Genomic DNA, 11773 nt, shown 5'->3' on the forward strand with positions numbered 1-11773 from the left:
GGGAGGGGCGGTGGGGAGCGCGGTGGGATCGGGAGGCTTGCGACGCTGCTTGCTCTGCCGTCCTTCGTGTTGCCTGTGTGGTCCTAAAAAGTCCCTTCAAGGGGCTCTATGGTCACCTGTCAGGGTCGCACAAAGATAATTCCTGTGTTACCCTGGGGTGGGGATGTGAGGCTGGGAATGCTCATCTGACAATTACTGGTATGAAACTAGATCCATGAGCTCCAAACCTCCTCCAGAAATTTAGGAGAGCAGGAAGTTTTTGAGCCAATTGCCTTGGAGTGACGTGCCATCTTCTGCTTCCCCAGCAGTATGTTCAAAGGATTGCTGTAGAAGCCTCAGGTGTCCCTGCTTGGAGAGGGACTGGGCCCAGCGGGACCAGAAATGCCACCACTTAGGTGGGACATGCTTGGGAGCGGGTCCTAAATGTCGCCCCTCCCTCCCTGTCTCTCCCTTCCCTTCCTTAACTACATTCTTAACCTTTCCAGGTTCTTTCAGACTTTTTGGTTGTGAACCACCTAAAGATGAAAAAAAAAGGGAGGGTCTTTTGAAACCAAGGGAGGGTCTTGTAGTGTCTTCTGAGATTTAAGCATAAAGGATGAACCCTACAGGATCTAGAATCCTGAATTTGGACCGTCCCCTGGTTCTGGGGGTGTCACCGGGGCAGTGATCCCAGATCTATGCCGGAAGAACAGTCAGCGTACACCTTCCTCTACTTTGGTTCTAGAACTCCTCATTCTTCCCCGTGTTCATAAGGTGCCCATCTTTCCTCTGCTAAATCGTGCGATGCTGGAGTGGAGCGGGACATGGGGCCAACTGAGGCATCTCACTGAAATGTTTTGCCAACGCTTTTCCAACTAACTGCAGTGTGTGAAGGAAGAGAAGTCACAATCCTAATAACTTGTCCTGAGAATCCACTTCCCTGGCTTTCTTTCTGGTGGCAGGTTTGTCTAGAAGCAGTTCTGAAAGGAGGGTCTGATGCAGCTAAGGTTGGCATCGGGTGGGGAGGGCCGCTCACATTAAGGTGATGGGCTTTTGAAGCAGCTGCAGGAGGAAGCCAAGAAAGCATCCTGGCAGACTCTGCATGCAAGAGGGGAACGTGGCGGGAGCCCCCTGAGGACCAGCTAAGGCAGGGTGACCCTTGGTGTCTACTGAGTGAAGAGTGACAAGCAGGAGTGTGCAGGGCAGCGGGAGAGGCGCACGGGCACAAGCCGCACACGTGGGGAAGCCCACACTGGCCATGCAGGAAAGGGAGGGTGATGCCATACCAGTGGGCACGGGGCATCCAGTCCGTCCAGCCCTGGTAACCCCGGCTCCCCTTTCTCTCCTTTAAAACCTCGGTGTCCCTGTTCACAAAACCAACCACGATGATTATTTAGGTCAAGGCTGGCCAGCTCCGACTGTGGCGTGGACAGGCCCTGTCCTACCCTGGCCAGGATGCAGGACCCTCGAGGCATCTACAAATAGACCCCAGTTCCCAGTTGATTCCCGTCTTCCCAGTTCAGCTTTTGTGCTCTCTCTGGCTCCTGGGAGAGTTGAGCTTTGGAACGTGTACATCCAGCCCCCTCTCCATCTAGACTCACTTGGAGTAAACACAGGTGAACTTCAACTTTCGCGCATGATAATTTCAGGACCTTCAAGTGAGTTGAGGGACACTTGAGAAGCCCGGCATATGTGCCACGAATCATTCGTCGTTGGCTGGTTTGGGAAGGAAGGCTTCATGGGGGTCTGTCTACAGATTTTGGTCTGCAGCTTTACAGGTTTTAGCCGGATGGCTGGTGAGCATTGGGAGGCTGTGTAGGAAAGCCCCTTTCTGGCCTCGTTCTGCCCAGTTTGGGGCATAGATGGCCCTCAGGAGACACTAACCCCAGTGTCCTGCATCCTGACCAAGTGGGGATTCAGACAGCTTGAACTGCTGGCCACAGAGGTGGCCATGAAACAAAGAAGGCAAATGTGGGGTGGGTTTCACAATTGCTACACTGGCTTCCAAAGCCAGCCTGGAGCTAAGAGCCCAGGCCTGCTCCCAAATCCCTTTCCTCGTGGTGTCTCCGTTTCCACGTATCAATTGTTCGGCATCTTCAAAGGAAAGGGCTTTAGCGGGAATTCCTTGCAGCTGTGGTTTTAGGGCGACACCAACAGCAGGCGGAATTTCATCAGTCACATGAGCAGGTCGGTTTTGGTGGCATCAGTGGAGTCATTCGGTTTTCATCTTTTTATTTGCCTTCTTTGTTTCCAGCTTGCAAACCTCAAGGAAAAACCCAAAACAACCAAGTGATAGATGGAAACATACCAATGGACAGGGGGCATCTAATCCAGGCGCTCCTTGGTCTCCCTTATCCCCCTTAGGCCCTCTAGAGCCTTTCTTCCCCCTCTCCCCCTGTAAATAATGGTTTAGTCCAAGAAAAAAAAATAACATGAAAACTTTAGGATCATTCATGTGTTAACATTAGAGACAGAAAAAAAAAAAATGAAAGCGGGAAAAATAGATTCTGTCAATTAGGATATTCTCCCCAGTAGGATTAGGGGTCAGTCCCTTAGCCCACCCCTCCAAGAACCTGAGAATCTGGCTAAGGCAGGTGCGGAGGGGGCGGGGAGCAATAGGGCTGAGAGCCAGAGGTGGGAGGAAGTGCAGATGGATGATACTGGTGGCCAGTTTTGTTAATTCTGAGCCCAGAGTGCATCTATAATGAACCTGGGGGACCCACTTCCTTCTCTTTGAGGGTTCATTTTTGAAAGGGTCTGGCCTGACAGCTTTTGTCCCAACTGGTTGTCGTCCCTTTGATATTCTATGAGGAGGCAAGGTGATTTTGTTTAGAGCCCTGGGGTGTGTGTGTGCGTGTGGCTGTGAATGCGGCGTGTAGGCGTGTGTACATACATGGCTGGGCATGTGTGTGCGTGAGCTTGCGCACGTGTACACAAGTGTGTGCATGTACTAGTGTGCTCGCACGTGTACGTGTGTCCACGGCTCATAGGTGGCACCTGGTTCTCGGCGGGGTCCTCCCGTTTTAGGTGTGTCTCTGGTCCATCCTGGTCTGACGTCGTAGGCAGCTATTTGTATATGGGTATGTTGGTTCAAGAAATTCATCTGTTTCTGAAAAGCTTCAGTAAACATCGTCTTTCTAAACTGAACCCTATTTTGTATGTGTCAGGGTCACTCTCCATTTAAAATGGGGCTATGGGAAATTCTTGGTAATGAATTTGAGTTTGGATTTTTATATGTTGGGTTTCTCTATAAAGGGGCCAAGTGTGCCCCTGGAGAGTCTTCCTGGGAACTCTGCTCCTCTACAGAAGGCCGGTTGTCTAATGCTTGGGGGCTTCCACAGTGTCCCTTGGGGTGGGTGGCCAAGTGGTCAGAGCAAAGGCTTGGAGCCAGAATAGGATTTGCCTCTTATTAGCCACATGACTTTGGGAACTTACTTAACCTCTCTGAACCTCAGTTTCTTCATCTGTAAAATGGGGATAATAATACCTCCCTCAAAACTTTGTTGTGATATGTATAGCTGAGTCACTTTGTTATACAGCAGAAACTAACACACCATTGTAAAGCAGTTATACTCCAATATAGGTGTTAAAAAAAAAAACTTTGTTGCGAGGTCTTTGTGCACATTTAGCGCTTAATACTAAATGTGCACTAATACAGTAGGTGCTCAGTAAATGACAGTGGCTCCGTAAAGACGGCAGTAACGATCGCTACTTCTTGTCAGCCAGTACAGGAGCCAAGGCTGCTGCCAGCGGCATGGTCTTGTGTCTACCGCGTTCCCGCAGTGGAAGGCTGCAGGGTTCCTTAGAGGGAGGCAACGGATAAGAATACTTTTGACGTTTCTCCAGGTCTTTGGAAATCACCCACATTTCTTGATGGCAGAGGTTGCCTGCAATTGCCAACACGTCTTTCTAAGTGAGTTTTCTAAAATGCAGATGCTTACTTAGAAAATGAGGTGTGTTTAAGAGGAAACATGTAGACGCATCTTAGGGGTCATCTCACTGGCTCTAAGATATGCCCGCCAATGAGGAAGTCATGGCACGATTAATCTGCAGACAGTGGACAAGCCAAACCACTAGCTGTTTGGAGGGGGAAGCCCCATGGGAAACTTTCTCAGGAATGTGGCCCCTTATTCTCTTTGGGTCAGGCCAGTGCAAAAGTGAGCACAGTTCCCTAAATTCAGAGGGTGAGTGAGAGAAGCTCCCGGGGAGTGGGGGATGGTGATGATGTGCCTGTGGGTAACAGAGGGTCAGCGGTGGTCCCTTCAGGATGGGAAACTTGCACTCTGGGCCGTCATGTTCTAAGGGCACAGGAAATAGCCTTAATTGGGTGCCCCTTGAAGACAGTAGAGTAGTAACCTCACCTCCATCCTCCCTGCTCCCCTCTCCCAAAGAGGACATGAAAAGGGCCCTGGTGCAGAGGGGATTCTAGCTGGTACGGGAGAGGGGCAAAGAGAGTCAAGCAGCAGGGGTTTCTTAAAAAAATAAATGTACAAAACTGCGTTTAGAGGAAATAAATTGAAGTTGGGGGAGTGGAAGGGAAAGGATGTGGGCTATGGGATTATTATAATAGGGTGAACATATCTAGAGGGAGAAATAGTGAAGGAGTAAAGGAAAGAAGAAGCAGGCTGAGGCCGAGAGAGAGAGCAGAGGAGGGAGAGCTAGGAGGTAAGGGGGCCTGGGGAAGCAAGACATGCGTGCACACACATGCACGCACACATGTACACCCAGGCACACACGTGCACACTTCCACACACACATGTACACACACGCACACCCCAGGTGGCACCTCTCGCAGAGTGGGAGGAGCCCCACTGCACGCTCTCAGACCTTTCAATTGGCTGGCTTGCAGGCAGCTCCTCGGTTACACCCAATTTTCCTGATACCCAAATTGCCAAATTCACACCACCCTTTATCCTCTGATGGACTGTTTCATCCTAAAAGTGGCTCCTGGGCCAAATTCACAGAGCTGTTAATGGACAGGAGAATGCCCCTAGTGACAAGGACAGAGTCATTCCCCTGGCATGTGTGTCCCCTTGGAAAACTGCCTATCTTGGGCTCTGGGCCTTGGCCACCACTACAAGGACTGTCCCCCTTCCATGAGCAGAAAGGAGACTCCAAGACCATCCTCTGGCGGTACTTGGAGAAGCATGGCTTTAAGGCTGTGAGACAGGATAACAGACGGTGGGGAGCCCGCCCGAGCCTCTCTGATGGGGACCCCAGGTGTGATGGGGGCAAAGTTTGGGAGCCCCCTTCCACACTCGGTGGGCACGGGCGTCTTGAACATCTCCAGCTTCACCTCCACAAGAAACAGTGAAGCTTCCAACTAGAATGTCATCTTAGCACTCCTGGCCTTTTACTTTGACAAAAGTGTCAGCATTCTGAGCTTCCAGGCACCAGAAAACACTGGTCAGGGCACAGAGCTGACTCTGCCTGGACCTTTCTTCATTTTGTAGGCTTTTATTTCCAAACCCTCATCTCTCCCCTCAGAAGTCCTGTTAGGGCTGGTGGTATAAAGAGGTCTGGAAGAGGAGGTGAGCTGTAGGTGGGACTCTTCTAGGATGTTCTGGTATCCAGAGAGTCAGATGTCTTAGATGGAAGAACAAGCTGGTCCTTGATTTGGAAAACTGCCCTTCAGAAGAAGTCGACTGGGTCTTTATGGTGCACTCAGAGGAAGGTTCAGGTACCTTGCCTGTTTTCTGGACTTGACTTTTACTGACATATTGCTGATTTATATGTGGGACTGGGGGGAAGTGTATAAAACCTTGGACACAGCAAGTGGAGAAGAAATATTTCCCCACTGGATAGTGGGGACTCAGCGGCTCATTCAATGACCTCGGTTCCTTGAGCATCAGAGCCACCAGCCTCCCGCCCCTGTCCACCTGCCTGCCCTCTAGAGCACACAGTCACTACCAATGGGAGGACTAGCTTTGCAGCCTTCAAATGCCCAGTGCCTCAAGCCAACTGAAAAAGTCGTAAGAGATAGGTTTAACAAGTGTTAATCGAGTTAACAAAGAACACCGGAACACTTTAGACATAAATTAGAAAGGTTAGTATGTCAACTGAGAGGTGCAATGATCAATTATTTTAGTGGCCTAAATTCTTGGATGCCACAGTAATGAAGGTGGGCTTCCCAGCCTGCCTGAACAGGCTGGCCCATTTCTGGAAGTAGGACTGTTTATTCCAGGGGTTTCTAGACTTGGGCTAGAAAGACCGACCCATGGACGGTCTGGGAGGGGTCACTCTGCCTCTTCCTTCTTGTTCATAGGATATATGGGACAAATTGATTGCTTTTGACCAGCTGCCAGAAAGGAAAATTTAGGAATATGGAAGTGTTCAATAAATCGATCTTAAATGGAAGAGACTTGCATTGATGCCAGATATAAACGTACAGATTCTGGCATGTTCTAGCCATAAACACGGCTATCGGTGTTCAAAGATCAGCGGAAGGCCTGGGTTCTGGAAGCCACCTGCTCTGTCTCTAACACTCCTGGGAACTCAGAACATGTTATCAGAGTTCAGGGCCTCGTTTCTCCATCGGTTTGTCCCACTCCTCTTTTGCCTCTAAGATCCTTGGGTATTATTCCCACTAGAAGATGCTCTTGGGCTTCTAGGGGACGTGCATCCCACTGAGAACCCCTGTGATGAGGCAGCCAATGAGACGTTCTAGAAGGGAACCCAAAAGTCATCCCTCGGTCAGATGTAGTGGGATGATCTCTCCTGGGCACAAACGTGCCACGTGTCATGTGCCATCAGGTGGCTGTGGGTGCTGTGGACAGACACTCAGCAACTGCGTCCTGGTGAACACGGCAGAAACCAAGGGGGCAGCTGGGGGCCTCGAAAGGCACGATTTGTTTCATAGTCCTGCCAATTCGTCCCAAGAGAAATAATGGCCGGGATAGTTTTTTAAAGGATTGGCTGTGTACAACAGCTGTCTGCTTGTTCTTGGAACTGGGATTTATTTTCTCTCTCACCAGTGGCCTGGGATGCCTGGTAAAACTAAGTGTCAGAAGACTAGGACACAGCAACGATGGATATAAAAATATCATTTAGGGGCCCATTATCAGGGCAACCTAGAGAGAGCTGGGCACGTGACTCCTGTTACTGGATGGCAATGTTAATCTGATGGCTGCCCTGGGATTCAGCCTCCCCTTTCCACGCGGAAAAATACATGCTTCAATTTCAAGATTAGGCCCCGGGCTCCCTGTAATGCTATGGATGAAGCCCCTCACTATAAAGCCTTTTAATTTAGGATGATATATCAGGAAAAACTGTATTTCCATGTTGGGTCAGGAATCCCCAGTTGGTCATTCCACCTCACCATGATGACATTAGTAACCACAGCCAAAGTGCGAGGACTCAGACTCACCCGGTTTCCTTTGTCCCCGGGTGGTCCGTGTAAACCCTGCAGTAAATCAGAGAAACGAAGACAGGTTAATGAGAAGGCACAGGATGGCCGTACAGTCCTTCCTTCCAGGCTCATAAAGCTCTTTACCGGTGCCTAATTCGTCGGAGACAGGCTTAATTATCCCCATTTTACGGAAGGGGGACAAAGGAGAAAACTGCTCAAGGAACTTGACCTAGAGACAGATAACGAGTTATGGGTAAAGTCAAACACAGTTCTGGTTTTCTCACTCGGCACCAATGCCCTGGCCTGTGGCCGAGTTCTTCTAGATGGTTTGTGCTGAGGACACGGTCTGGGCGCAGAGACCTCTCCTGGAAGGGCAGGGATTTGCATGGCTCTCCCACCAGCCGCTTGCTAGAAAAATGACTCCAAAGCTCCCGAGCCTCTCTTTTCAAGGTGCCAGCTGCTCCCCTTGTCTTTAGCTGGGGAGTGGGCACAAGGCAAAGACTGGCTGGAGGTGCCTACTTAGCCAAAGCACAGGCGAGCATGGAACCCACGAACAAGTGTATGGCCTTCAAGCGGGTGGGAAACCAAAGTCCTGGCTCTCGTAGGCAGCCGACTTCTATAAGCCAGCAAGGAGACATCGGCTGCAGATGGAAAGCCAGTCCCGTGGGAAGCTGCCCGTCTCAGGAGACGTCTCCTTGCCCGATGGTGATCTGGACCTGGTTTGGTCCCTCCTCGAGGGTACGGGCCGTGGCACATTCACCTGTGAGACCCCCGCTGCCTTGAGCACAGAGCCTTGCAGCGGGAGGTGCTCATCTGTGTTTGCTACAGCCAGTTAGACGGTGCACACGGCTGAGGACGTGCTTCCCTAACAGGGGCCGTGTGCGCCAGGGTTCGCCTCTAGCGGTGCCCGGCGGGGAAGTTCTAGAGCGTGGGCTAGTGGCTGTCGGCTGCTTCCACCGCCACAGAACTGAGCACTGTCGCTTGGCCCTGGATTTTCTGCCCCAGGCTCTGGGTGTTCTGTTTTGGCAGTGCTTCTGGGGGGTGACCAGGGCAGGTGGAGAGCAGCCTCTGAGCCCACGAGACTTACAGGAAGCCCAGCTGCTCCCGTTGGTCCTGTCATCCCAGGGTCACCTTTGCTGCCCTGAAACCGGAGAAAGAACACATAAGCCTTCTCTGACATGGTAACAACCTCCCGTCAGCCATTTTCTGTTTTCATACAAAACTTGGGAAACCTTTCCAATCTCTTCAAAGAGACACCCCCCGCCCCCCAACAAGGAAGCGAGGGCTGGGCGGAGGGCAGGGTGAAGGTGGGGTGACTGCTGAGGACTCTGCCCCGAGGAGGGGGCCTGGAAGCCTCTCTCACCCTCCCTCCACAGAGCCTGGCCCCCCAACGTGCTTAGGAAGGACTGGACAGTGGGGGTACAAGTTGGCCAGAGGCAGAAGCGGTGGGGAGAACAGGAGCAGGAAACGGGCACGGACAAGGGAGATGGGGGAGAACGGGGAGAGGAAGAGAGCTCTGATTTCTCTTCGAAGCTGTGTCACCCCTCGGAGCAGCCACCCTGGTTCCCCAAGTGGCTGGTGATCTCAGGGAAGCCCACGCCTCTCTCCAGAAGCTCCCCACCCTCTCCTCCCTCCCCTCTGCCAGCTGTGGGACCCGAGAGCATAGCGATAGAGCCCCCGGGGGCAGACGGCAAGAGGGAGAGCTGCTCCTGCGGGCAGAAAGCCCAGCAGACGGCCACTCAGAGGTCCAGCACCCAAGCCGGGCCCCCAGCGACCCCAGGCCCCGCAGTGCGGAAACCGGGCCAGGCTGGGAGGAGCCGACGCGCGGAACTCTCCTGCCTCCGCCCACCGCCCTGGCTGCAGGAGACGTGACCCCTGGCAGCCGGCCTGAGGCACAGGTCTCCTGGCTTCTCAATGTCTCCCAGGTTTTCTAACACCACCTGGCACTCTGTTTCATGCCGTATCCCTAAATCACTGCAGAATTGAGGCGTGTTCGGTGACAGCAGGGCCTGGGGCCTTGTGTGGCACCTGGGACCGATGCCAGGTAACCGGAAGCTGAGTGAAGGAAGCTCTCCAAGTCTCTGTCCACTTGTAGCTACAAAATGAGCACCTCAGGCCTGCCTGCCACCCCATGGGCTGGGAGGGTCATCCAGAGAAGACATGGATGAGGTGCTTGCCGGGTCGAGGAGGAACGGATGGGGGCCGAGATGGCTGGCTGACGTGGTGGCCCTGTGGGCTGCAGGCGCAGGGGCTGAGGACCCGAGGCTGAGAGGGGCAGCAGGCCCCCTGTCCTGGTGGTCCAGGCTCCCGGCTCGCTGAGCACTCACCCTCTCTCCCTTTGGTCCCGCTGGGCCTGGAACTCCAATTGGTCCTGGAGTACCCTGGGGAGGTGAAAGAGTGCAGAGGTGAGGGTCCTGACGCCGAGGGGAGCCCCGGGAGCCCCGCACGACACCTGGAGATGAGCAAGGTCCAGAGGCCCAGTTTTCAGGGTTGGCGAGGCCAGGCTTGTTCAGGGCGGTCACTGGACTGGGCCGCATTCCTGTTTGGGGGCCTCGGGGAGAGAGCACCTCCCCGCTGCCTCAGAGCCAGATTTGAGGAAGGTACCCCTTTGGTTTCACAACCAAGCTTGCCAAGGCTGAAAACGGCAGAACAGTTGCTTAGTTTGCTCCCAGAAGCGCTCGGGAGGGAGTCGACGCCATCCCAGGGGTGGGGAGGCCGGGGGCTGGCACCCCTTTGCTGACGCAGCTCCACATGCAGCGGGAGGGTCTTCATGCCACAGAGACCGATGCAGACGCACACACAGAGGCAGGCGTGGGAGGGTCATTCAGCCACCGCCCGCTCCACCCCCACTGTGGGCCCTGGCCCTGGCCTTCAGCCTCCGGCCAGGCCTTCTGTCCCCATTCCAGGCCCTAGGGAACAGGCTGGATTGGAGAGTGGATTAGTATGCTTCGGATGTCTGCTGACACTGGCCTGGCAGGGAGGTGTGTCCTAAGCACTCCTGACTCAGGGCTGCAGCCCAGGGGGGCAGCTGGAGCATCAGAGCTGTGTTGATTAGAGACACAGCAGGGCTTGCTAAGGCATAATTAAACGTCTTCTCCAGGTTCCTAATTTATGGCCCGACTAGACGGAGTCTATATTTCCAAGCTTCCTATTGCTCTGCCTCGGTGATTATATTTTCTTGCTTAGGACGTGAGGACTGGGCCTGGGCCTCAGTCCTCAGTGGGCGGTTCCCGGTGGTGCTCCGAATGTAGCTGTGATAGGCAAGGCAGGAGCAAGGTGAGGAAAGGCTGATTTACTTTACATGAAAAGTAAAAAAGAGGATAAGATGTTCTCGGTGGCTCCTTTGAGGGAAGAAGGAAAGCTGTGGACATCTGTGACAGAGTGTCAGAATAGCACTCTGGAGTCACTGGCCAGCTTCAAGTCCTGCCTCAAAGGCCTACAGCTGTGATATTGGAAAGTTTCTTGGCTTCTCTAAGGATCAGTTTTCCCACCTGTAAAATGGGAATAATAGCATGAGTGTCTGCTTCCTAGGTTGCGGCCAGGTTAGAATGGATGATACATGTCACACATTTGGTGCTGGGCCCGACACCTAGGAAGTGTCCAGTAAATGTCCTGGCAGGTAGGATCACTCTTCCCATAAACATTTTCCTTTAAGGTTGTGTTACTGATTTTATAAGAAAAAAACCCTTCAGGTCCAAAGGGGACAGAATATACGAATGTGCACTGCTCCCGTCTGTCCAATATGAAGGAAATAACTAGTTGAGAGGAAAGTCATGGTTTCTCGTGATTCCAGCCACAGATAATGCCCCTAGCCCAGACTGGCCACCTGGGAAAGGTGTGCTAGGTGCGAGGAGGATGGAAAGAAAGGGACTGTGGTGGGGGGCAGCTGTGGTGCCACAGGAAGTGAAAGGTGTGGTTGTGACATGCCGTCAGAACACTGAGCTGGGACTCACCCGTGTGCTCCTAAGTGCTACACCTGCCCTCACCCATCAGTGCGGTCCCCACCCACATACACACCAGACTGGTGGCTGCACAGGACTAGAAAGCCCTTGTGGGCAGACAGGAGATGGACAGAGCTCACAGCATGAAGACAACACAGCATGACGGGCACATACAGACACTGTTGTGTTTGGTGGGGATGAGTCACGGCCCAAACCCCTAGGGCTGGGGTCCCAGGCTGAAGTCAGCACTCCTTTAGGAACAGAGTCTTTGCTGCTGGAGCAGCCTCCCACCCCACAGCCAGTGTTCTGGAAATTCAGATTTGAGGACCCTGGGTGCATTCTACAGACAGGGAAATTTAGATGGAGGCCGGCTGTCTTTGGTCAAGAGGCGTGAATAAGCACTTCTGAACTGAGCACAGATGGCACTTTCTGGTGGTGGTGGTGGGATAAGGCATGCCTCACTGAAGAAATGAGGCCACAGCAGGACAGGCGAAAGGGATTACAG

The 11773-nt window shown here is 52.9% G+C and overlaps 1 protein-coding gene across 4 annotated transcripts in view; it reads right to left on the bottom strand.

Annotated features, from left to right (window-relative positions):
- Positions 1–11773, bottom strand: part of COL13A1 (collagen type XIII alpha 1 chain) — a 278117-nt gene that overhangs the window by 4310 nt on the left and 262034 nt on the right. For 3 of the 4 annotated variants that reach the window (XM_024765521.1, XM_024765523.1, XM_024765522.1), the window contains 4 exons: positions 9655–9708; positions 8415–8468; positions 7346–7381; positions 2288–2374 (listed from right to left, as the gene is read on the bottom strand). In XM_024765521.1, the coding sequence (XP_024621289.1) occupies positions 2288–2374; positions 7346–7381; positions 8415–8468; positions 9655–9708 (231 nt within the window). Of the gene's footprint in view, positions 1–1265; positions 1344–2287; positions 2375–7345; positions 7382–8414; positions 8469–9654; positions 9709–11773 lie in introns of all 4 variants that reach the window. The other variant, XM_024765520.1, reaches the window with a different exon arrangement.

The sequence above is a fragment of the Neophocaena asiaeorientalis genome, unplaced genomic scaffold, assembly GCF_003031525.2.
Source record: "Neophocaena asiaeorientalis asiaeorientalis breed wild unplaced genomic scaffold, Neophocaena_asiaeorientalis_V1.1 scaffold31, whole genome shotgun sequence".
Lineage (NCBI taxonomy): Eukaryota > Metazoa > Chordata > Mammalia > Artiodactyla > Phocoenidae > Neophocaena > Neophocaena asiaeorientalis.